This window comes from Trichomycterus rosablanca, chromosome 2 (genome assembly GCF_030014385.1).
Source record: "Trichomycterus rosablanca isolate fTriRos1 chromosome 2, fTriRos1.hap1, whole genome shotgun sequence".
NCBI classification, from domain to species: Eukaryota; Metazoa; Chordata; class Actinopteri; order Siluriformes; family Trichomycteridae; genus Trichomycterus; species Trichomycterus rosablanca.
In genome coordinates, this window is record NC_085989.1 from 33,385,722 (window position 1) to 33,413,403 (window position 27,682).

Sequence of the window (27,682 nt, forward strand, 5' to 3'; positions counted from 1 at the left end):
TGGATTGGCACAGTGGTTGGCTCCTCAAAGTAGTTGACTCTCAGATGTGACTAATCGTAAATAAATAAGTAATGCCCTTCGTGCCCTGTCTAGGAAGAATGTGCTTGATGAAGCTGAATATGAAAATGTCACTGTGCTATGTGTAACGTGTCAGTGGTAGTGGGCAGAAGTAGCGTAGTATACTGAACTAGCCCCCCAACTGTCAGGTTGACACTGTTGGGCCCTGGAGCAAAGCCTTTAATCATCAATCGTTGCAAAAGTTGCTTTGGATGAAAGCTGCCATAAATATACAGTGTATCACAAAAGTGAGTACACCCCTCACATTTCTGCAGATATTTAAGTATATCTTTTCATGGGACAACACTGACAAAATGACACTTTGACACAATGAAAAGTAGTCTGTGTGCAGCTTATATAACAGTGTAAATTTATTCTTCCCTCAAAATAACTCAATATACAGCCATTAATGTCTAAACCACCGGCAACAAAAGTGAGTACACCCCTTAGTGAAAGTTCCTGAAGTGTCAATATTTTGTGTGGCCACCATTATTTCCCAGAACTGCCTTAACTCTCCTGGGCATGGAGTTTACCAGAGCTTCACAGGTTGCCACTGGAATGCTTTTCCACTCCTCCATGACGACATCACGGAGCTGGCGGATATTCGAGACTTCTAGCTCCTCCACCTTCCGCTTGAGGATGCCCCAAAGATGTTCTATTGGGTTTAGGTCTGGAGACATGCTTGGCCAGTCCATCAACTTTACCCTCAGCCTCTTCAATAAAGCAGTGGTCGTCTTAGAGGTGTGTTTGGGGTCATTATCATGCTGGAACACTGCCCTGCGACCCAGTTTCCGGAGGGAGGGGATCATGCTCTGCTTCAGTATTTCACAGTACATATTGGAGTTCATGTGTCCCTCAATGAAATGTAACTCCCCAACACCTGCTGCACTCATGCAGCCCCAGACCATGGCATTCCCACCACCATGCTTGACTGTAGGCATGACACACTTATCTTTGTACTCCTCAACTGATTGCCGCCACACATGCTTGAGACCATCTGAACCAAACAAATTAATCTTGGTCTCATCAGACCATAGGACATGGTTCCAGTAATCCATGTCCTTTGTTGACATGTCTTCAGCAAACTGTTTGCGGGCTTTCTTGTGTAGAGACTTCAGAAGAGGCTTCCTTCTGGGGTGACAGCCATGCAGACCAATTTGATGTAGTGTGCGGCGTATGGTCTGAGCACTGACAGGCTGACCCCCCACCTTTTCAATCTCTGCAGCAATGCTGACAGCACTCCTGCGCCTATCTTTCAAAGACAGCAGTTGGATGTGACGCTGAGCACGTGCACTCAGCTTCTTTGGACGACCAACGCGAGGTCTGTTCTGAGTGGACCCTGCTCTTTTAAAACGCTGAATGATCTTGGCCACTGTGCTGCAGCTCAGTTTCAGGGTGTTGGCAATCTTCTTGTAGCCTTGGCCATCTTCATGTAGCGCAACAATTCGTCTTTTAAGATCCTCAGAGAGTTCTTTGCCATGAGGTGCCATGTTGGAACTTTCAGTGACCAGTATGAGAGAGTGTGAGAGCTGTACTACTAAATTAAACACACCTGCTCCCTATGCACACCTGAGACCTAGTAACACTAACAAATCACATGACATTTTGGAGGGAAAATGACAAGCAGTGCTCAATTTGGACATTTAGGGGTGTAGTCTCTTAGGGGTGTACTCACTTTTGTTGCCGGTGGTTTAGACATTAATGGCTGTATATTGAGTTATTTTGAGGGAAGAATAAATTTACACTGTTATATAAGCTGCACACAGACTACTTTTCATTGTGTCAAAGTGTCATTTTGTCAGTGTTGTCCCATGAAAAGATATACTTAAATATCTGCAGAAATGTGAGGGGTGTACTCACTTTTGTGATACACTGTACATATTCATCACTGTCCGGAGGACCTGACAGAAGCTATGTTTCTGGGTAATTAAAATATGCACATAATTTATCAGTTCTGTTCCAAAGCATGACAGCAACACAAAGATGACATAGATTTAACATCATTTATTTTGTGTTGTTTTTAGAAGATTGTCCCTGGTGAAAGTGTTAAAAGCTGTAACACAAAGAATTAACTGGCTACCACAGTTCAAGAGATTTCATATAAATAGAAGCAGTGAAACTAATGCAGCAGACAAAAGACAGAAAGAAACCTAATTTGAGATAAAGGCTCTGTTGCATAGTTTATATAACTACAGAAAAAACGACAACATCTGAATCATACATTATGAATCGTGTAATAGGACAGATTGCATAGTTAACCAATTTCAAAAAAACTATAGTCTTGCCAAAAGCCTCTGATAATTTCTCTATAGTTCTCATGGAGACACACTGAAAACGTCATACCTTGGATTTACTTAATTATGTTTACATCAACTTGCAAGTATTTTACATTAACACTATGAGTAAATTCAAGGTACATTCCAGTGCATAAAGGATATAATGGTGTAAATTTAAATTGGGACATGGGGTAAAAATATGTTTTTCATTTTTACTTATACATTGATATTATTAGTTTTCATTATGTGGGGAATAACCCAGTGCCTGCCATATAGATCAGTACCTCATTCCCAAATCATCAATCTGTCACTCTGTAGAGAGACAGGGCACTGTACCAGCACAACACCCTGTTTTAATCAAAAGCAAAACGTTCCAGTTAATGGCAAAAACATTTAAGACTTTAAGACAAGGCCATCAGAAAAATCTATTTTCTATTAGCTCATAAGAAATACAATCTGTAACAAAAATAACACAGCTAGTACTCTGGTATGCGAGTTCTTCACTGCTTTTTCCACTTGGTTGAGTCCTGACCAGCGAACTTCCATGCTGTGGTCTAAAAGTCTGTTTTCTGGTCTATAAAGAGTCATTAAGAGTTCAGAAGGCACCAATCTCCATGCTCCACGGTCTGTAGGGCTTTCCCAGACTGCTGGCGGGGATGGTAGGTCTTAGCGAGCTGGTTGTGAGCAGAGGAAAAGTGTTAACAGGAAATGGAAACGTGGAGAGGCCGGAGAGCGACGTGAGAAATGGTGGAGCGAGCTTTGATGCCATTGCTGCTGTGAGACCTGGTGGCATGGAGCTTGTGACAGGGGGCACTCTAAGCGGACCGCTCTGTCCTGCCTCACCAACAGAAGAACCAGTCAATCTGCTGCAGCCGTGCGGCTCTGAGGAGCGTGCCGATGGAGATGAGGAGGGAGAAGATGAAGCTGAGGATAGAGGACTGCTGGGTGTGCGTGATATGGACACACTCTGCTGATGCTGTGGTAGAAGAAGGGGATGTGCCAGGTGTGGGTTGCCGAACGTAGAGCCCCAAGCCAGGTGACCCATACCAGGGTGAGCCTCTCTCTGAGTTGCATAGTTGCTCAAGTGGGACACCAAGCGAATGCGGAGGGGATCAGTGTTGTCCAAGCCCTCAATGATGCTCAGGTATCGGGCTGTCTCGGCCAGGCATTCACGAAAACCCAGACCACGGTAATCCATAGCCAAAGCATGGGCATCAAAATAACCTGAAAATGAGAGAGTTGGTCAGTTATCTTGTCCTGGTCAGCAAAAGTTTACTGATACAACTGTAGTTGATAGTTTTAAGTAATAGTACTGTGCCAACAACAGTTACATCAATTTACTCTTGTAAGTATTATATATTTACTTATGTTTGAGCATTCAAATTAGAAACATTTTAGAATGTGCATTATAAACAGTACACTTTTACCAGAACACTTAACCATGCTTTATGGCTTAATTATAAGCATATGCTAAAAATGGCTTAAAATACAAAAGAGAATAAAACCTACCTTTGCCACCAGCTGCATGAAGCATCTTCAAATGATCTACAGTCATCTGCAAAATCTCAGCTTTTTCCAGTTTAGCAGAGCCCTGATAAAAGACAAGCTGGGTTTAAATTCACTGACCACTAAGTTTCACCAGACTATGTATAAATGCATACATTTACTTAGATAATAATAAAATATGTTGCTGTGAATCATACCTGTTTCTCAAAAGCACTGGGAACGAGTCTGCGCAGTTCAGACAAGCTGTTATTAATGCGATCTCTGCGCCGCTTTTCAATAATCTGCAAAAAAAAAAAATAATGAATGGAATCTTAGACAGAAAGTTGTTAACATAAAAACTCCCTAACATTAACTGTAAACAACAATGTAAATAATAATAATGTTAATAATAATAAGTAGAAAAAGAGGAATTTTAGTTCATGATATTAATAAAGTAGTTAACACTAAGAAACTAAAATCATTAAATGTCATTAAATAGCACTTGTTTATTGTATCTGCTTAAACTGAACAGAAATAAAAATTTCTAGTTTATCATTAGAAACCCCCTATTTTACTTATTTTACTTTAAAATAAATGTATGATAATAAATGTATGATAATGTATTATATCAAATTACTGATTTTCGTGCATGCACTAATAGACTGATAGAAGGAACTAAATTCACTATTTTATATTACAGCAAAAATAATAACTTTTTTTAATTTTATTTTTAAAATATATTTTAAAATAATTTAAAGGACATTTTTGGTCAGTATTAATTTAAGGTTTATTTATAGTATTAATTATTTTCCCCCTTAGTCATTACTACTAAAGTAAAACTTTTATAAACTGGGATAAGGACAATATTACTACTACTACTACTCCTACTGCTATTAATAATAATAGTCTATAAGCAAGAAGAAAGGAATTAGTCCTATTTACTTAGGTATACAAATGTATAATAATAATAATAATGTTGCTTACCCCTCGGCGGCGTTTTCTTGCTTGTACTTGAGAAGTTGTAGAAGGAGACACAGATCCGAGTGGTGAGTTCATACCACTGAAATAGTGCACAGATATAATTAACTTAATTTTATATTACATTTTATCATAGTTGCAAATAGTTAACAGCCAAATAACCACAACTACTCTGCATGTTAAAGTATGTATAATACAAAAGCGTGCAATAGCTCTTAGGTTGCTGGCTCTGTATTTAAAAACATGCCTCCTCAGACTCAGTGCAGCAGAAGAACCATAGGAAAAGCATGATTTCCCCACATATATTATTACTTACAGGTTTTCATCGGCGCTCTCCTTCTCCACTTCTATATTCTCATCCAGTTCACTATCCGATGAACTGAAATCGTGATTTCTCTTCATCTTTACCGGTGTGTACGTGTGTATAGATGCGCTCAGTGCAGGTGAGTATGAAGTTTGCACCGCCAGCCTTTCCCACGGTGTCATTTCAACTCCACAACACGCTGGATGGGCGGAGCTTAGTACAAAACCAGCCAATAAATGAGCAGCTTTGCTCTGGACTCTCCTTCAGATAGCCCCCGTATATGTCTTATAGTTCTTTCAATGAGCCAATAGGAGCGCTGTATTATTCCAGGCTCGCTTCTGGCCCCGCCCCTGTGTGTGTGACACCGGCGCTGTGGTCGGGTGGTGTGGAGGAGGCAGGCCGCCTGTCAGCACGCGCGGCCCGTGGGAAAGTAGCGCTGGTTTCCTTTAGGTCGGAGCGAATCAGCCAATCAGGGCCACGCCCGTGTCCGGTGCTGCACTGAATGGGGCAATTGGTCGGGGCGACGGGCGGTCTGCGCGCCAGCGTGTGAACCTGTAATCTAATACTGACTCACTGAGAGCAAGCCGCCGACTCTGAGCTGCAATCTCAACCAGCAGAAGCTGCAGCAGCCGCCAGGGATTTTCTTTACTGCTCTGTCTAACGGTACAGAACAAAAATCAAACCGTTACAGCTAATCCAAGCCTTAATGCGTACTCTGTCTGACGCATGCGCAATTTACTCACTCTTCGAAGTTTACTATTTTTTCTGTAATTAATTTATCATGGTCAGGATCGCTGTGGTTCTGGTACCACATAAAAAAGCACTAAGCAGGTCTACCTGGACAGGGTACCACACATTTACCAGTTACCTCACCTATAAATAATAGTAGAGGTCTGGGGGGTAGAAGGAAAGAAACCCAGATAGACACAGCAAGAACATGCAAACCTTCATATAGCTTGTGTCATAAGGCATGAATAGAACCCAGGTTCCCAGGAACCTGCTACCCTACCTGCTTTGCCACCATGTCACCCACATTCTTAGATATGAAGTTGTACACTAGGTTGGGCAGCACACAGGGCTGGACTGGGAACAATATTCAGCCCTGGACTTTTTTCTTGACCAGCCCACTACAAGCACATCGCGCCACACATATCAGCCCCTAATCAAATGTTAGATGATTGATATTAATAGTTTTCATCTACTGTATGTTACCACTAAAGTTAATAACTCACTATAATAAAAATTAAAATAATAAAAAAATAACTACAAACAAATATATATATTTCCAACACTTTCCTTTGGGATTAATAGTTCTATCCATCTATCACACACATAAAATTTACAATTTCTTAAATGGTTCTATTGGATTTCCCCATCCTGTTTCATTAAACCGCAAGAAATAAAATTAAACCTTTCTTTCATGTCACCTTTAACACTGGTAAATATGCTTTTTTCGCACTTTCATTCACATGTGATTCACGTTTGTTCCAAATTAGTGCATTGCTCCGATGAGCAAAGAAATAAATCGCATGTGTAAATACTTTACATGTTGACAAGGGAAATTAACCATGTGCGCTATGCACATAATCACTCTAAAAATTTCCTGAACAACTGCATTTTCCTTTCTGTATTATAGAGGACAAGATAGTGTTTACTTTTTCTGAAGAGCAGAGACTAATGGTACCATCTCAAATTATATCCACCGCGCTATGTAGTGCACTATGTTGGACATGATATCATAGAACTTTTACAAAAATCGTCCTTAAAACGGCTGGTTTAAAGTCCCTGGTATTATTAATAAGTAGTAGATAACTACTTATTATTCATTCAGTGACTGTTAAAAGAAATGTTTTGTACTGTTAGGAAGTACCCTAAGTAGGGCATAGGCGACATTTGAGATGGGCCCACAGTCTCTTCTTAAACGGCGTTACTAACGAAGCAGAGTCACTGAACACTAACTAGAACTTTTCCTTTTCTGCTCTTTGGCTATGCTGTAGTTTCTCACTGCCAAACAGGTTGTCCAGTTTCCTGCACTTTTCTGCATCTGCTTGCAGCTTTTTCTGCACCTCCTTTACACTTTTTCGACCCTTTCTCCATCTCGCACTCATTCATAGTTTTTGTACTGGTGGTTGTGATTACGGTTTATCCTGGGGGAGGGACATTTCTGTGATTGGCCAATGGACATGCAGCGAGGATACTGTGGTGGGCCAATGCACACTTCAGGATTATTATTCAGGAATATTTAAAACAGAATTTATTTTTCACTCTCTCAGCGGCCCACATACAGAGCGGCCCACCGGGAAAACTCCCGACCCTCCCGATGGCCAGTCCATCCCTGGCAGCACAGTGGCTCAAAAAGAAGGTCCTGGGTTCGATCCCCAGGTGGGGTGGTCCGGGTCCTTTCTGTGTGGAGTTTGCATGTTCTCCCTGTGTCTGCATGGGCTTCCTCCCACAGGCTAAAGACATGCAAGTGAGGTGAATTGGAGATACAAAATTATCCATCACTGTTCAACATTAAACTTGTGAACTGATGAATCTTGTGTTACGAGTAACTACTATTTCTGTCATGAATGTAACCAAAGTGTGTAAAAGCATGACGTTAAAATCCTAATAAATAAATAATAATAATACACCAGGTTGGAATATTTTGGACATTTTTAGACTTGATAATCAAAAGGGGTGTGTATGTACTTCATGTGATGAAAAAGTACTTTTTGTTACCTTGATTTCTGGAAAGGCTTTTGTTATGAATGGTCTTAACAGCACTTTATTAACATTTAATTTAATTGAATCAAATCCAGGGTCAACACTGGATGCAAGGCAGGAATGCTCTGGACAGTGCACCAATCCATCACAGGGCTTTGTTCATCAACTTAGTGAAGATCAGACAATACAAAAAAATAGACAAACGTCTGTTGACATACAACCAGGGAATGGCTTTAAATAAATTGAAAATAATTAATCTGAGTGTGAAAACACTCATGTTGATATGCAGTGTTTGGTCAGGATTTAAGAAGTTTAAGAACAACTGGAGTTGTTGTGAACATGCCTAAAAAATTATGAGAGTGCGTTTGCCCCCATGCACATTAAAGAGAGCTAGAAACGGTCGTTAAAAATAATTATTAAAAGATCTTCAAAAGATGGCAGTATTTCAAGGTCAACAAGTGTCCAAATCTACAGTCAAACATAACCTTTATGCTAACCAAGTTTTTACAATGCCCGTCAGAAGCAAGACTTTTGTTTATCTAACCACACATTTAAGTGCCAGGGCTTTGTAGTGCCAGACACTACTGAAACCTGGTTCTGTGGTCAGACGAAAATAGAGCTTTTTAGCAACAAACACTCAGGGTGGGCATGGCGTTAAAAGATAGATGACTGTACACAAAATAACATAACCCACTGTTTTGTGGATTGTTAATTTCGTTGTGAAGCATGGAGGAGGATCTGTGACATTCTGGAGCTGTTTCTTTTCCATCAAAGACTTTAGAAACCTTGTTTAATGATGGCATTATGGAGTCCATAAAGTACCAGGATGTTTTAAATAAAAATCTGTAAGATAGAACTACTGTAAACAAGCAGAAACCTGGTTGTGGTTGGATGTAATGGCTGGATGTTTATTGTCTTGATATTTACACATCTATTGCCCAACAGTCATTGACCAACAGATATTAGGAGAATTCAGATCGGTCTGCAACATTAAAATCAGGCTAAATGTGGTACAGTGTAAACCCGGGCTAAAACAAGGACTAAGGAGTAGGACATGACAACTAATGATAATTTCTTTCACGAAGCTAACTATTTTATCCAAATAATAAGGGTCTGACTTTTTTTTTTTTTTTTTTTTTACATCCAACAGGTTTTAAAAATAGTTCAGGCCACAGAACAGAGGACAGGCGCATTCATAGATGGCGGGCTGAAAGGCCGGGCACCGGATCCTTATCGTCCCCTGCACAGCACGCTTAATTGTGAAGAGCAGAAGCCCCTCATTCTGCATACATGAATGAGAGGAAACTCTCTAGCCTGTTTTCATGTTGTTGTTCTTGCTACCAGCCTGAGTTTAGGTAGAGATAACCCCCCCTACGTTGCCTCTGATTGTTGATGGGGCGTCAGGAGAGGGACATGGACTGGGTGCAAAGAAGTCGGTGTGTGTTTGTGTGTTTTGTGTGTTTGGAGAGTTTGTGTGTGTGGTGCTAATGGGAAGGGGGGGTCAGGAGGGATAACTTCACTTGTAACTCAAGTTCACAGAGGTTTCCCACGCTGTTATTTTCTGCTGCAGTTGCCTTTGTTCTTGTGTCTCATCACATGTTGTGATTAGTGCTCTTGTCGGCTCGCTTTTGAAGGTGAAGGCCCACCGACACAACGTTATTTCTCGCTAACAAAGCATAGCCAGGGCACTTTTTTATTCTGAGCTGGAGGTTTCTTGGCTCTTCTCAGTGGGTCTGCCTTGCTTTCAGTCAAGTTTCTTTACATCCAAGCCAAAAAATGGAATCCACTCAGCATACAAACTGAAAAGATTAGGACTGATTAAGACACACTGCTTTCAGAGAACAGCTCACAATATTTAACATGGCATGTATTGAGTGTACTTACATTCACAGAATAATCTGGCTGCAAGAAATATAATTATGGTAACAATCTGATTATTGAGGATACGTTCACTGTAGTAATTGGATTATTAGAAACTTCCAAGTTTTTCAGTATTTTACTGTATTTTTGTCTATAAAACTGTTTTAGTTTTAATTATGTACCTGTCTAAAAAGTACAAATCCTCATGAGTCACTCGTGTCTTTTAATGTTGTTGTTTAATGTTATTTACGTAAAATAGTGACACCAGCACTATTTGTAAATTAAAAAGCAGTAGGGGCAGTTGTAGCCTAGTGGTTAAGGTACTGGACTCATAATGGAAAGGTCACTAATTCAAGCCCCACCACTGCCAGATTGCCACTGTTGGGCCCTTAAGCAAGGCCCTTAACCCTCATTTGCCACAGTACTGTAAGTCTCTTTGGATAAACGCGTCTGCTAAATGCTAAAAATGTAACAAGCTTATTCTTTACACAAAGTATTATTAAAATAGACTCCATAAGAAATGAGAAGCAATTTTATTATTTTCTTAATGCAAGTCACTGATTATTCAATTCATCATGTAGTATATTGTATGCTGTTTGGTTGGAAGCATGGTTATCTTGAGATTCATTTCCTTTTAACAATTACATGTTTGTCACTTTATAATTTGCATTTTTAACTAAATAATGCAACTTAAAGACAGCACATAATGTTATCTGTGTTTAAGTTGTACCATGTTCCAAAGTAAATACTGTGAGACTAAATACTATGTCAGTTAAATAACAATAACAATTTCTTTTTATACACACTATTTAGTGCTCTTTACAAGCTAAAGAGGTTAAAAACTTTGATAAAAAGCAGCCTGGTTTGAGCTTAATTAGTTTTTACCTGTTTGGTCACAGAACACTAGAAGAAATGTGAAAAAAGATGATTACATAGACTGAAAATGTAAGCAATAGGCTAAAATTTAACTTAATTGGAGTCTTAAAGCAGAGAAAGAGCAATACTATGACTAAAAGGGCTTAGAAACTATTTCTTGCAGTTGTATGTTATGTACTGTGTGCGCTAATATTAATATTATATTTATGATGCTTGACGTGGTCTTTAATGCAGTGTGCGTCAGTTATTGCTTTAGGTTTATTTATTCTGGATTTGATTCTTGGGCTGTTGTTGTGTATAGAGTGTACTGTGTCACGTCCCGCACAAAGCTGTTTATTTATCATATTGTCCTGCGTGTCGTTTGTAGTTTGCATGCTAGCTTGTCTTGTCACACTGTTTGCACTGTGTGTACAGGCCATTGTTTTGTCTGCTGTCTTGCACCATGGTCCTGGAGGAGCAATTTTTTCTCCAATGCAAATTACAGTAAACAAATATTTCATCTTTAAGCACTGTTTATTCTAATGAATATAGATTCTTTCAAATTACTTTAAAAATGAAAATATGTAGTATGTACAGAAATAAGACTGTGACCTAATGTTTAGCAGGTATTGCTGGTGGCTGACAACTTCAGGAACTGGGGTTCAGCTTTGCTTTGACTTAAAGTGATGATACTGACATCCTGTTCTTAGAATACATTAGCCTCACATCTAATGTAGTTTGTATTAGTTGTATATTCACCTCCACTAAAGTGGTTGCTGAAAATGAATGATTATATAAATACATATATTATTTATAAATGAATCATTAATCACACTATTTTGATGAGTGTTGCTTAAGCTAATGCAGAAACTCTAAGTCCAGTGTGGTAAAACAGAACAGGACATCCTCTGTTTACTTGGTCACACCTGATGCCAATATTTTGGCCAATATAGTGCTCAATACTGACAGTAAAGATCCAAATATTTAAGCTAATTTAGATTACATTTAAGATTTCTGGTTAATATGTTAATAAATTAAAATATTTCAATGATTATCATGATAATCATTATCATGAGTCACTATCATCATCAACATCTGGCAGCCACGGTCTAGCACAGTCCTGGTGCACGGTAGTGTTTAGTGCATAGTATCTAGCACAGACAGACGTCCTGCTCTCTTAAAAAACGGGTTACCATGAGCTCCTCAGGAGGACATGCAGTGGGACATGTTATTGTTTATAAATAGCAGTGCATTGAGTCCACTCACAGAGGAAGACTGGCTTTGTTCTGTAGTCTGGAAGAGGAAGCAGTGTCTAATTCCCTATGAGACGTCTGTGACACCTTGCATTGTGCTGCTTGTGTAAAAGGGTTCGTGAAGTCTTGCATACGTATGTCTGTGAATTAGTCTATATGTGTGGTATTGCTCGATATGCTCATTGTGCATGGCTGCCCTGTAATCCCTACCACAACAAGATGTTTATTCTTACACATAATATACTGTCTGTATAGCAGTAATTTACTCTCACTCTCGAGTCATTGTAATATTCATCTGTAGGATTTCTTATCTCTGCATGTGTGATCATAACTTGGTTTTGTGAATCAAGAGTTATTGGTTTCTCTTCTCTGCAGAGCTTCACCAGCTCCACCCAAAGTCTACAAGATACCAACTCACCCCCCATAATGTGTGGAATACAGGGCTGAGTGGTTTCACTGGTGTCTCGCAAAATACATATGCAAATTAGTTTGGCTTAATGCCTATTGTTATAGTTCAAAACAATTAGGGGAATTGATGTCAGTCTCTATTTCCAGATGAGAACTTGTGTCATCTTTATTCAGCCAGTTTAAAAACAAACCATTTTATAGATGTTTTATTTTATTGAACACACACACACACACACACACACACACATACATTCAGAAATGTGGGTTATGTAGTACAACTGCTGCTTAATTATTTTGTTCATGTAATGGTAGTGCCATCACTATTATATACAGTATATACAGTATATAGCATATACTATAAGCATATAATTATTTAAAAATCAAAATATTACATTTAGTATTCCAGTAAGTAAGTAGTGAATAACACTGATAAACACCACATTTATTTTTACATCATATACCTTATTATGTAATCCATAATTATGTGTATTTCTTAGTGTTTGGACACATATAAAATGGATATTAGCTTCAACTCTTCAATCGCTTTAATTTGTATACATTTATTTTTATTTTGATATTGGAAAATACCCCATTACACCATCTTGCTATTTACGGCCTTTAGCAGATGCTTTTTTCCAAAGTGACTTACAGCTGAGACCATGTAAATGCAAGCAATTAAGGGTGGGCAACTTAGTGGTGGTGGGGCTTAAACCAGAAACTTTCTAAATGTTAGTTTAATATCCTACAGACTGAGCTACCACTGCCCTGCTATGAGATGTTTCTCTAAAGCATCACTCAAAATCACACGTGTTTCCTACCATCATAGTGTTTCTAGTACTGATGGGCATTACGGCTCTTTACGGTGAGTCACATTTATTGACTTAGCTTGAGTCTTAAATTTCACCTAACATTGAATTCTTATTTACAAATAAGTCACATGATGCATAATTAAATTTCAGAGCTACAGGTTCATTTGATTTAGAACCATTGTGACCACTGTTGGCATGTAGCACCTATCCTACCAATTGTGCTACCTGTTGCACTGATCATAAGGTTGCCTGATTACTAGACTAAATGCAATTTTGTTTTGTTTATTCGTTTAAGTATGTTGTTTTCATGACTGCTTGTAAACAGAAAAAGCAGAAATTAATTTATGACCAAATTATTACACAAGCAAAATGTGTTCATAATCAATTTTTTGAACCTATAGCGTAAGCTCAAGACTTAGACCTCTTTGCCATACAGAGCCAAATACAGTGGTACCTTGAAACTCGACATCAATTGGTTCTGGGACTGGCTTGGAGTTTTAAAGTCGTTGAGTTTCAAGGTATTTTTTCCCATAAGAATGTATGGTAAACCTGAAAATGCATTTCATGGTCCCGTGGCACTGCATATATTTTAGGCTTATGTAAAATAATGGGGTTGTTTTTGACACTTATACACTAAAAATAACACAAATATAATATAAAAACACTGAAATACAATAAAAAAACAGTAAAAAATCAATTTAAAAATACAATAAAACCTGCACGTTATCTTTACGTCTTTAATGTTTTCTTATCTTTCTTAATCGTGGAGATGCTTCATCTTAGAATAGCGTATTTCTTAAATCTGCTTCTCATTACGTATGTACTATATTGATTTCAATAGCATTATTCTGTAAGCCTGGCTAGAGTACTTCTCATCTCTGTGAGATTTTGATGACAGGTAGAAGTCAGCCTACACACACAATCCTGTCACATTCACACATTTCCTAATTTCAGTAATTCACATGAGAAGCGGCAAAACCGCTTTTGTTTCCTGGAGTGTGGCGGTGCACAAAACTTAATGTGACTTACTGTACTAAAAAAACAAGCAAGGATTTTCAATAGTGGAGAGAACTTATGACTTTGATGACGATTTACTGCACCGTTCAAGCCGAGTGTGGAACAAAGTGGCTGTTCATTGTTAATTTAAAATTAAATAGATACATTTTTTTTTTAAAGACTGAACACGTCGAGTTTAAGGGAAACGTCAAGTTTAAGGGTACAAATTTCTCCATGAAGTGTGTCGAGTTTCAAAGATTTCGAGTATAGGGGATGTCTAGTTACAAGGTACCACTGTATTATATTTATGAATAAACATGGGTGCTAAACATGAGGCTATTTTTTAGCACTGACAGGCACACATGTTTTCAAACAACATAACTGTGGTCTAAACCATCAGTTTCTACTCGTTTCATTTCACTGAAATAGATCCTCATCTTCAGATTTCTTTATGGAATTCAAGCTGACTTCAATTGTGTCTAGAGTTTTTCTATCCATTTAAGAAATCTGATGAAAGGAACACAATGTTCTTCTTATTTGTTGATATGAGGTTGGCATTGGTTTGAGATGTGATGGTTCTTGGGGAACTCTCATGGTCATAATGAAGTGCTTGAAGTTCTGAGGTGACCACGGTGTGGGTGGTCATCCACATGTAAACGTTGACCACAGTGCTGCGGCTGGGGAAGTGAGGGGGGGCTCAGGTCCGTGTAACTTTCATCTCCGCCTGCTCTAGCCGGATGCATATGTGTGTTTCTGTATGAAATAGAAATCTGAGCTTTTCCTGACGGCAGTATGCCACTGGGAATTAAAAGTGAATTCAGTTATTTAGAACATGACAAAGATTTAAATCTGCTTCTCATTACGTATGGACTATATGGATTTCAATGGCATTATTCTGTACGTCTGGCTAGAGTACTTCTCATCTCTGTGAGATTTTGATGACAGGTAAAAGTCAACCTACATGGACAAACCTGAACACACACATATTCACAATCCTGTCACATTCACACATTTCCTAATTTGATAATGAGCTATGCTCAAAACATGAGCATAATTGACTTTTGCCCTGGCAAAATGGCAGCAGTTTGGCCTTTGTATGCTTCAGCCTGGGATAGCACCGCCCTGTGACCTGTGTAATAGCCGGGTCAGCGCGGAGGCTGTGTGAAAGCCGTACATGTCTGCAGTGCCGCTGGGAACCCCCACTAATCCTTTGAGCCCGTGAAATCAAGCACTTAAACCCTGAAATCGGGCCAGGGTCGGGGCAGCAGACGCTTCCGGAAACTGCAAAAGAGCAGCCCTTGACTTAGACCTGCATGTCTAATATCTGACTGAGGGTGGTAAGAAGCAACTAGGATGCAAGCTGAGTCATGTATTTACATTTATACATAACAGATGCTTTTATGTAAAGTATTTTAAATGGCATTTAAAGCATAGTACCAGAATGTTTTATAATATTTATAATTAAATACAATAAATTTTTTTTATTATTGCATTTCATAATTGCAAAGGGTTTACAACCTCCCAGATACGCATTCTAAGTCAAGTAAAATAAGTTGTTGCAATGGTTTGGGGAAGATGCTCTACTGTTCCAGCATGACTGTGCCCTTGTGTGTAGTTTGACAAGCTTGGTGGAGATATTCCTGTGGCTTTGACAGAGGTCTGACCTCAGTTCCATTAAACACCTTTGAGATGAACTGGAACTTAGATTGCAGACCAACATCACTGCCTGACCTTACAAATGCTTTATTGACTAAATGGGTACAAATTCCCTCAGGTACAAAATCAAGCATAAAGCTTTCTTAGAAGAGTACCTATTAAAGCTTATGCTTTTGTAAAGGTTGTCCAACAACTTCACGGTCAGGTGTTAACATACACTATTTGGCCAAAAGTATTTGTCCATCTGACCACAAGCTTCAAAAACGCATGGTATTAAAATAAAGTGACCTTTGTGTGATCTTTTAGCTATAACAACAGCCACTCTTCTGAGATGGCCTTTCACAAGGCATTAAGAGTATGCCTGTGGGTATCTGTGCTATTCACTCAAAAGAGCATTTGTATGGCTGGCCACTGGTGTTGGTCAAGAAAGCCTCAGTTGATATTCCAGTTCATTCCAGAGCTGTTCAGTGGGGCTGAGGTCAGAGCTCTGTGCAGGCCATTGGACTTTCTTTGAACCATAATTCTTAACAGAACTTGCACAGGGGCACAGCAATGCTGAAACAAGACAGGGCCTTCCCTAAATTATGGCTGGATAGCTGTAAGCATTGAACTTCCTTTACGTAATTATTTTATTACACGTGTTAGGCATTGTTGTGGCTAAAACACACAAATTCAAAAATAAGAATTGGTGTCCCAATATTTTTGGCCATAAAGTGTACTGATTTAAAATGATAAAATGATACTGATTTTGTTTGTGTTATGGATTGAAATCCACTTTCTTTACACACAAGGGTGACACAAGATGTTACCACTGCCCACATGAGTGATAAGCATTATGGGAGCCTGTATTCTTCATTGACAGTTTTGACTTCATCTCTAAAGTTCATTAATGCACATGCAATGGAAAACCTACACAATGGTTTCTCAGCCCCTCAGCCTTCTGAACTGTTGCGGCCAGTGAATCTTAACTGTCGCATACACTTTGGTACTTATTACAGGATGATAATACAGCATTTGTATGCCCATTGAAGCCCAGTTGACAACAGTGCTGTATATCACTAGTGTAGCCAGTATCCACAATGTTGCTAGTCCTTAGGCTTGCTGTGCAGTCTGTGTCAACCTTAGATTTGTTACTTTCCCAGTCATATCAGTATACACACGCACACAGGCACACACACTTACACTTAATACCATAAGTGTTTAACCTGTTGTGCTTGGCCATGTGGCACTGCGGGCTTGATCAATGCAGACAACTGCACACTCACAGTTGGCTTGTAAATGTCACTGGGCTGAGTGTCACATCTCGCAAAAAATACCTCACAATCTCACTTTCAACACAAATAGCAATGTGTTGTCCATGCCAATTATGGACACATGCCATCGTGAGTCAGCTGAAAGGGAAAACAGCATGAGCAGTACAAATGGTTTACTACATATACCCCAAACAAGGTTAATAATTAATGCTATATAATATACAAATCTTTAAATAATACTTTAATATCATAATATTGTGTACTGGTGGTGATATGTAATTTGTATTAGACGCCTCCATGTCCCCAACTGCTGATCAAAGTAGATCGTACAGAAGGAAGCCTGCCACTAGGTTACACAGAGTGTCACCTATAATATAAAGTTTTGGAATATTTGTTTTATGTACTGGTTCAAAAACACAGCAATTGTGTATGTAAAAAATAGACATGAAGTGAAAGTGATTTAGTGAGAAGTCAACTGATAAAATACTCTTTTAAAAAGTCTGGTTCAAAACAATCACACAGTAAAGACACTGTATGGTCAAAGTGATGTGGACTCCCCTTCTACTTATTGAGTTTAGATCTTATAAATAATTATATATATATATATATATATATATATATATATATATATATATATATTTAACTCTGCATCAACAATTTGAGAGGGTCTTTCATGTTCCACTGTGATTGTTCCATTTAAGGACCATAAAGACATGGTTTACATCTGATGGTCCAGAGGTCTGATTGACATGTTGTTGGGTAGTGGGTTGCTTTGTGGTTAAGGTAACAGACTAGTAATCAAAAGGTCACTGTTTCACAACCAGCAAGTTGCCAATGTTAGGCCACTAAACAAGGCCCTTAACCCCCAATTGCTTGCACTGTTTACGGTCACAATTGTAAGTCACTTTGGACAAAAGGGTCTGCTAAAAATGCTTTTTTACTTTCTATTTCTGTAATAATAAGAATTAAGGGCACTTGTGGTTAATTCGACCTAGTCATGCATAAAAATAAAATAAAAATAATGTGTCTGAAGAAAAGAAGGCTGGATGGGGCAATGGTAGTTTAGTTGCTTTCGTTACTGGACTAGGAATTAAAAAGTTGTTGGTTCAAGCCCCACCAGCGCCAAGTTGCCATTGTTGGGCACAGTATTCAGTCACAATACTACTAAATAAATCTGCTTCTCAGTGCGTTTGCCCCTAGCTGGTGAAAAAAAGAACCTGATGGTTTCACACTTGTTAAATGGTATGTGTGTTATTCTGTGGTCCTCCTGTCATATATGTTGTCCATGAGGTAAAGGATTACAGTGGAATGTGGGGGGTTGGCTATGTCTTTTATTTCTTCTGTTATTTAAAATCAAAAGTAAAAAAAAAAATAATAATGATAGACATAAAATAGCATGTATTAATGATAATGATAAACGTTTTCACACTGCAGGTTTTAATGTCATCATTTTAAATAATACTATATATCACAGCTGTGTGATTCACGACTGTTTAAAGTTAAGAAATACATGCAAATCAAAATTAGTTTAAAAAAAGGCATTGTTGAATGTTTGAACCTTGGTTTTGGGTATATCATTTATTCTAAAATGAGTTTAAAATGATACAATGTAAATTCCACCAAAGCATTCATATGTGGTGGAATTTAAAAATTGTTCACAATGGGATGTTTTTGGAAAACATTTTTGGAAAAATTACCATAAAAATATTTAATTATAAACCATATTTATCTCATTTTAAATGTATCAGCTGTACAGCACTTACTAAAAAAATACATTTCATATGACTTAAGACACTAAGCTGAATCTATACTGGTATATATACAGGGGTTGGACAATGAAACTGAAACACCTGTCATTTTAGTGTGAGAGGTTTCATGGCTAAATTGGACCAGTCTGGTGGCCAATCTTCATTAATTGCACATTGCACCAGTAAGAGCAGAGTGTGAAGGTTCAATTAGCAGGGTAAGAGCACAGTTTTGCTCAAAATATTGCAATGCACACAACATTATGGGTGACATACCAGAGTTCAAAAGAGGACAAATTGTTGGTGCACGTCTTGATGGTGCATCTGTGACCAAGACAGCAAGTCTTTGTGATGTATCAAGAGCCACGGTATCCAGGGTAATGTCAGCATACCACCAAGAAGGACAAACCACATCCAACAGGATTAACTGTGGATGCAAGAGGAAGCTGTCTGAAAGGGATGTTCGGGTGCTAACCCGGATTGTATCCAAAAAACATAAAACCACGGCTGCCCAAATCACGGCAGAATTAAATGTGCACCTCAACTCTCCTGTTTCCACCAGAACTGTCCGTCGGGAGCTCCACAGGGTCAATATACACGGCCGGGCTGCTATAGCCAAACCTTTGGTCACTCGTGCCAATGCCAAACGTCGGTTTCAATGGTGCAAGGAGCGCAAATCTTGGGCTGTGGACAATGTGAAACATGTATTGTTCTCTGATGAGTCCACCTTTACTGTTTTCTCCACATCCGGGAGAGTTACGGTTGGCCCAATACTTGTGCTAGATGGGCGCGTCACTGCCAAGGACTACCGAACCATTCTGGAGGACCATGTGCATCCAATGGTTCAAACATTGTATCCTGAAGGCGGTGCCGTGTATCAGGATGACAATGCACCAATACACACAGCAAGACTGGTGAAAGATTGGTTTGATGAACATGAAAGTGAAGTTGAACATCTCCCATGGCCTGCACAGTCACCAGATCTAAATATTATTGAGCCACTTTGGGGTGTTTTGGAGAAGCGAGTCAGGAAACGTTTTCCTCCACCAGCATCACGTAGTGACCTGGCCACTATCCTGCAAGAAGAATGGCTTAAAATCCCTCTGACCACTGTGCAGGACTTGTATATGTCATTTCCAAGACGAATTGACGCTGTATTGGCCGCAAAAGGAGGCCCTACACTATACTAATAAATTATTGTGGTCTAAAACCAGGTGTTTCAGTTTCATTGTCCAACCCCTGTAGATATACCAGCAACCAACATCCTGTGATTTGTCTGTAATAGAGTAAAAACACTATTAGACTTGTGAAATGAACCCTGGATGTATTCTGCTATCAGCAATGCTCAAACAATCTAATTTTAGTCTAATCTTATTTGCACATTCAAAACCTCTTCCCCCGACTTTCTAACTGGCATGGCTCTCTGGAGTTATTTTAGATTCAGGGTCCTTTGGGAAAACATACAGTGCCTTGCAAAAGTATTCAGCCCCCTTGAACTTTTCAACCTTTTGCCACATTTCAGGCTTCAAACATAACGATATGAAATTGTAATTTTTTGTGAAGAATCAACAACAAGTGGGACACAATCGTGAAGTGGAACGAAATTTATTGGATATTTTAAACTTTTTTTAGAAATAAAAAACTGAAAAGTGGGGCGTGCAATATTATTCAGCCCCCTTGCGTTAATACTTTGTAGCGCCACCTTTTGCTGCGATTACAGCTGCAAGTCGCTTGGGGTATGTCTCTATCAGTTTTGCACATCGAGAGACAGAAATTTTTGCCCATTCTTCCTTGCAAAACAGCTCGAGCTCAGTGAGGTTGGATGGAGAGCGTTTGTGAACAGCAGTTTTCAGCTCTTTCCACAGATTCTCGATGGGATTCAGGTCTGGACTTTGACTTGGCCATTCTAACACCTGGATACGTTTATTTGTGAACCATTCCATTGTAGATTTTGCTTTATGTTTTGGATCATTGTCTTGTTGGAAGATAAATCTCCGTTCCAGTCTCAGGTCTTTTGCAGACTGCAACAGGTTTTCTTCCAGAATGGTCCTGTATTTGGCTCCATCCATCTTCCCATCAATTTTAACCATCTTCCCTGTCCCTGCTGAAGAAAAGCAGGCCCAAACCATGATGCTGCCACCACCATGTTTGACAGTGGGGATGGTGTGTTCAGGGTGATGAGCTGTGTTGCTTTTACGCCAAACATAACGTTTTGCATTGTGGCCAAAAAGTTCGATTTTGGTTTCATCTGACCAGAGCACCTTCTTCCACATGTTTGGTGTGTCTCCCAGGTGACTTTTTATAGATATCTTTGAGAAATGGCTTTCTTCTTGCCACTCTTCCATAAAGGCCAGATTTGTGCAGTGTACGACTGATTGTGTCCTATGGACAGAGTCTCCCACCTCAGCTGTAGATCTCTGCAGTTCATTCAGAGTGATCATGGGCCTCTTGGCTGCATCTCTGATCAGTCTTCTCTTTGTTTGAGCTGAAAGTTTAGAGGGACGGCCGGGTCTTGGTAGATTTGCAGTGGTCTGATACTCCTTCCATTTCAATATGATCGCTTGCACAGTGCTCCTTGAGATGTTTAAAGCTTGGGAAATCTTTTTGTATCCAAATCCGGCTTTAAACTTCTCCACAACAGTATCTCGGACCTGCCTGGTGTGTTTCTTGGTCTTCATGATGCTCTCTGCGCTTTAAACAGAACTCTGAGACTGTCACAGAGCAGGTGCATTTATACGGAGACTTGATTACACACAGGTGGATTCTATTTATCACCATCAGTCATTTAGGTCAACATTGGATCATTCAGAGATCCTCACTGAACTTCTGGAGTGAGTTTGCTGCACTGAAAGTAAAGGGGCTGAATAATATTGCACGCCCCCACTTTTTAGTTTTTTATTTCTAAAAAAAAGTTTAAAATATCCAATAAATTTCGTTCTACTTCACGATTGTGTCCCACTTGTTGTTGATTCTTCACAAGAAATTACAATTTCATATCGTTATGTTTGAAGCCTGAAATGTGGCAAAAGGTTGAAAAGTTCAAGGGGGCTGAATACTTTTGCAAGGCACTGTATATGCACAGTAATCAGCACAGCATGCCCTGATTTCACATCCCTTTACATTTTATACCTTGTTATGTTTGTGTTGATGGTGTGAAGGGTTTTGAGTGATGTGTGAATGCACACAGAGCGTCAGGTTGCCTGGTTAATGTTTATTTAGTCATTACGCTGACAGGCTGCACTGCGGCCACTGCTTGGCTCCAACAGCCTGTTTTCATAAAGTCCCAGTGGTTCATTTATACAAACATTGCAATCCCACTCATGCTGTTCATGTTGGCACTGGAGAACTCATCTCAAAGTATTTCACACATATGGACAAGTAAAACTTCTGTAGCAATATGCTATTTTTGTGTGGCGTTGCGGTTAAGTGACCTTAAATGAAATGTTAGATCAGATGTATGGGGTAGAATCTGTAGCTTATAGATTCCAGCAAAAGAAATACTAGTTTTACTTCACATCTGTACAGCAATTTAGTGCAAGTTAATATTGTCCGCCCACCTTCGGAAATAAAAAACATTTGATAGTCAATCATTATATTCTAAGGGAAAGAAGTTTGTGAATTTCTTGGGATGTCTTGGATTTCTTCATTAACGAAATATAAAAAGAGGTGCAATTATGTCTTTGTTTAGCAAGATTGACCAGTCACTGTACAGGCTGGAAATGTTAAGTGGATATAGAGGGCCAATAATCCCATTAATAAGATGAAATGTGTGGAGGTGTGGGTTGTAAATGTGCTTTGAGATCTGTTCATGTAAACTAAGCCCTGATCAAAACAAACCTCAGAAACCTTAGTAGAAGAATTGTGGAATTGCACGAGGCTGGAATAAGCTAAAAGGTATTTCTTAAGTGTTCTTGAATACACTATATTAAATAATGTCTACAAATAAAGGAAATTCGGTATTGCTGCTAATCCCCCAAGGCCTCTGGCAACAAAAACATTAAGAGCACAATGTACAATGCTGAAGCAAGTTTGTTGGAAATACACCACAGAGAATAACAGTGACCTATAAAATATTTCTGCACTTATAATTATGAAAGACCAACTGGGTTATGAATTTACCACACAAAATAATAACACTATGTACAACTTTATAATGAGATTACAATAACAAAGTAGTAACAGGGTTGCAAAAGCATTTTAAAGATAAACACAAGGTTTCATTGGGTAACTTAAACACTTTGTGGCTTGTTCATCTAGGACCACTGTTAGTGGGTACTTACTACTGCCTGTTAGCACCCATTGCTGTTTCGGAGATACTTCAACCCAGCTGTCTGGCCATATCGATCTGGCCCTCATCAAAGTGACTTACATTATGTTTAGGGTGTTCTCTCTCTCTCTCTCTCTCTCTCTCTCTCTCTCTCTCTCTCTCTCTCTCTCTCTCTCTCTCTCTCTCTCTTCTTTATCTTTTAGTCTTATTGTCTACGTATTATTGTTTCTACTTATTACAATTATTATCTGTGTTGTGAAAATTGTTTATGTTTTATGTTGAAACTTTTGTGTGCTGCTGCTGTTCTGTTTCTTAATCTTAATGAGATCTTCCTGGTTAAATAAAGGTTAATAAATAAATCAAATAAATCTTTAAGCTGCCAATATTTGCTTCATTCATCATGTTTACTATGAGTATACAGCCCAACATGAAATATATTCCTGATTGAGACATGAACCTTCTTTTTTTTTTCTATTTTATTTATGCATTTTCTTCTATTTTCTCCCAATTTAGTGTAGTCAATTTGTCCTCCGCTGCTGGGGGATCCCTGATTCTGGCACTCTTCACAGGCGCCTCGCTATCTGCCAATCAGTGTCCTTACACAGCGTTTGAAGACCCCACCCACATAGTCATCCCACCCTGCAGGCACTGCCAAATATGCCCTCTGATGGCGCCCGGCCGACCGGTGGCAACACCAAGTTTCAAACAGAGAAGTTCAGAATCTCTGCGCTGGGCACCCAACATGAACCATTCTTATAGACTAGGCATTGCCATGCACATTTTGGGGGGAGGGGGGTATTGTCTTACTGTATTGGCTCATCATTGTTTATAAAACTAATTTGTTAAATAATTTCTTTAGCATTTATTTTATTCTTTTTGTTGCCCTTAGTTTTCTATTATAAATGTGATTTAAAAAATTTCCAATCTGATTTAGAAGGTAACGTACTGTATAACACATTAAAGCCAGCACATGTAGCCATAGCAACTGCCTGATTTTGTTTGGCCTGACCTTGTATTTCATTCATGCTCAGTTTAATAGTTAAAACATGATATATCTATCTATCTATGTTAGCAAAACTTTATTATACATCATCTATTCTTTCTACTTTTTTCACCAGTGCTAGGGTATGACAACCAATATATTCTGCTATGTGCAAATGCTGCTTCAAGCTTAAATCTTAAGGTCTGGACAGTTTTCAGTTATTGAAAAGACAAATTCTAGATACAGTATTATTAATATTTTACTAAAACATACATTTACTAATCATGGTAGCATCCCAATATCTAAAGCTTAACTAAAATTCACTTTTGCTGTTGTGCATGTGAATTAAAAACTAGAAATTATTATTGCAGATAAAAGATGTTCTGAGGGTTAAACGGAAGGTTTCACCAAACTTTTCCAGCCTGCTCTGTAATGAATTATAATTGAATTATTATTATTATTAATAAAACAATAAAAAGTACAATGTGTATTATTAGTTTAGGCAAAATACTAATTACAACTTAATTTAATAAGTCAAGTCAGAAATCCAATTAACTCCAAAGGGTTCACAAATTTTTGATTGCAACTACATGTCTAAAGTTGGTGCAGGTTGGTCTGGAGGCCACTTCTTTTCCCTTTTGTCATTTACTAAAGTGAGTGACTGTGAACATGTGCTCTTTGAACACACACATAAGTGCTACATTATTAGAGGTGGTGTGGTACTGTCCAGCCTTCATCTCTTCAGAGTGTGTGTGTGTGTGTGTGTGTGCGTGTGCATGTGTCAAACAGCTTGTGCGACTCATACAGTGGGTGGTGATGTCCAGGGCTGTAGTAACGGCTGCTCGCTGCCATCCCCACAGCTGTCTGCACATATCGGCCCTATGCGAGACCCCCTCCACTGCTTCCCAGGATCAGGGAGGAGAAGCTAGTAAGGAGGGGTCAGGGATTACAACCAAGGACATGTAGCCACCACTCTCCCACCCTGTCCTGACAACACACACACATACAAAAACAAACACACACACACTACCCCCGCCTTCTGCCCTGGGGCTGCACTGGTCTGAGCACATCATGATTAGTCTGTCTGTCATCTGTGGGTATATGTGTGTAAGTGTGTATGTAAAGCGAGTGCATGTGCATATGTAGGAGACATGTGTCTTGTGAAACTTCCTCCCATCCCCCTAAATACCAGCGCCTAGCTACCAAAGATTTATTTAAGAAATGTATATTCCATGTAAGCAAAAATATCTAATGTAAGTAAGGACATAGTAATCAAGTCTTGTGCGTCTGTCAACAACAGCAGTTTGCAGTGCCAAGCAAAGATGATTTGGAAGTGGAGGTGGGCAGCTGTCAGTGTGGTAGTGTTTCCCTAGCCTAGCTAAGAATAAAAAATAGTACATGTTTTTATTCAGGAAAGGCTCTGTTTAGATTTTACAACATGTCTCACATTTGAATGCCATGTAAGAAAAAAAGCTAAGACGGACTCCAGAGCATTTACTAGCTTTCATGTGCATGGGTTGGTGTTTATTTTTGCCAAATGCCATATTACTTACGCTCAGTGGATACTATCTTGTACTATCTTCTACTATCATGTGATGTTGTTTAAACATTCAGTTTCATCCTATGCACAGATTGCATAACCTTCTTTCAATTATAAATTAAAGGGTGTCTAAACTTCTCTATACACCTATATGTGACTGCCTTGATAACAATGAATCAAAAAGAATCAAAGTAAAAAAAAGAAGAGGGGCATGGGAAGCAATGATGGAACAGTCGTTCGATACAAATTATGATCAAGGCTGTACTGTAAAGGCATGTGTAAACAAATAGAATGCCTTTATTTGTCGTATATACATATACAGATGTACAGTACCATGAAATTCTATCTTTGCATATCCCGGTTTGTTTTTGGAGAGCGCAGGGTCAGCCATTGTACAGCACCCCTGGACCAGAGAGGGTTAAGGGCCTTGCTCAAGGGCCCAACAGTGGATGCATGGCTGAGCTCGGATTCAAACTCTCAACCTTTCAGTTAAAAGCCCAAATCCTTACCCACTAGGCTACCACTGTCTACAAAAAAAATAAAATAAAATAAAAAAATAAAAAATATATATATTTGACAAGATACATGTAATAATAAGCAAGATATAGTCGGATATAATATTCTAAACTGTGTGTATTACCCTAAAGACAATACAAATCAGTAAGAAGGTGTTGTTTGTGAGGTGAGGTGCTATGACTCAAACCACTAAACACTGACTATGCAGTGTGTCAATACAGTTTATATTGCTACTACTGGAAATGCTATATTTTCATACTCTAGATAATTAGTCTGTACTGTGGTATTAACACACACATCTTAGAATCAAGTCAAGTCAAATTTATTTGTATAGTGCTTTTTACAATGAACATTATCTCAAAGCAACTTTACAGAATCCAGGACCGACAGACCAAAAACCCCTGTTGAGCAAGCCGAGGGCTATAGTGGCAAGGAAAAACTCTCTTAAAATTACAGAAACCAATCACATATCTGATGTTATGTATGTATCTGTCATGTGTCTGATTCTGCATCCTCAGTACCACGCTGTGAGTCACAAAAGGGACCTGTGTATCTTTGCCCATAACTGGCAAATCAATCGAAATGTTGAGAGTTTGAATCCCGATTCTGCCATACTGCCACTCTTGGGCGCTTGAGCAAGGCCCTTAATAAAGATTCTATTCTATTCTAACCCTCTCTGCTCCTGGGGCATGGCACAATGGCTGACCCTGCACCTGACCCCTTTCGTTGTACTGTACACCTAATTGTTGTGCTTACACCTAATGTTGGCTAGTGGACACTACATCTGACTGATACTGAAACATAATGAAACATAAAGGCATAATGGGTGACTGGTATCTTGTTAAATTGGGTTGATAAACTGTTTATATTAAACATGCAGTCATGACAGGAACATTTATTCACCAGTGAAGTGGAGTATTGGGTACCTTAACAACTAAAAGCTTATTATTTTAGAAATCTTCTCATACAAACTAAAATTAGATGTTCAGACCACTGGTCATACTTTGGTCACTAGCTCAAAATTTTTAAAACCACAGTGAACTTTGACCAGGTGTGAGAAGTCACAAAACTGTCAGTTTACCTTTAACAAACATGCTGTTGTAGTAAATTTGGGTGTTTACTGCTCACATACTCTCACACACACACACTTCCTTTGTCAGCAGAGAAGCCCATTCCCAGGCAGTTTTGGGGCGGGTTGGTTTCTGTCTCACCCAGCAGTATTGCACCATAGGTAACGACGCATTGTTTTCCAGCAGGCTCCACTGGGGAAGGGTTACAGGAAAGAGGGTGGTGAGAGAACGAAAAGCTGGCCTGCTAAGGCCCTCAATGGAGTTTTGTCTAGGCTGTGTGCTGCAATCCGATCCGGTGGGAAACCTTTGAGACGACCACGCAGCCACAAATAGAACAACAGGAACTAGGGACAATTGTGGACTGCCCCATAAAAGAGGCACTGTCCTTTAGTAAGACAGTCACCAGAGCTTACCACTTCAACTCGTCCACAATGTTGTCACTATCAGTGCAGTGCACACTCAGTTGTATAATCATTATGGACACCAAACATGTGGAACACAGGATGCAGATTGGAATTGGGTTATTCCAGCATCATTGGATGTTCTAAGGGTTGAAATGAGAAGTTATACTAATGTTTTTTGAAAGGTCAGCCAATACAGAATATTAAAAAGCTTATTACCTTTAAAGTTCCTTGAAGTACTCTTAGTAAAGCTCTTGAGGCAGGA

The 27,682-nt window shown here is 39.1% G+C and overlaps 1 protein-coding gene across 2 annotated transcripts; it reads right to left on the reverse strand.

Moving 5' to 3' along the window:
* Window positions 1–2,079: 2,079 nt before the first annotated feature.
* On the reverse strand, window positions 2,080–5,221 carry hey1 (hes-related family bHLH transcription factor with YRPW motif 1). 2 transcript variants are annotated; one of them, XM_062990754.1, is made up of 5 exons: window positions 5,113–5,221; window positions 4,803–4,878; window positions 4,037–4,120; window positions 3,843–3,924; window positions 2,080–3,557 (listed from the first exon to the last, which is right to left on the reverse strand). In XM_062990754.1, exons 1-5 carry the CDS (start codon window positions 5,196–5,198, stop codon window positions 2,929–2,931), a joined length of 957 nt encoding a protein of 318 aa, XP_062846824.1. In that variant the 5' UTR covers window positions 5,199–5,221; the 3' UTR covers window positions 2,080–2,928. The 2 variants fall into 2 exon arrangements, with proteins under 2 accessions (XP_062846824.1, XP_062846825.1); XM_062990755.1 differs by having other exon boundaries at window positions 4,803–4,828; window positions 5,113–5,159.
* Between the last annotated feature and the right edge of the window lie 22,461 nt (window positions 5,222–27,682).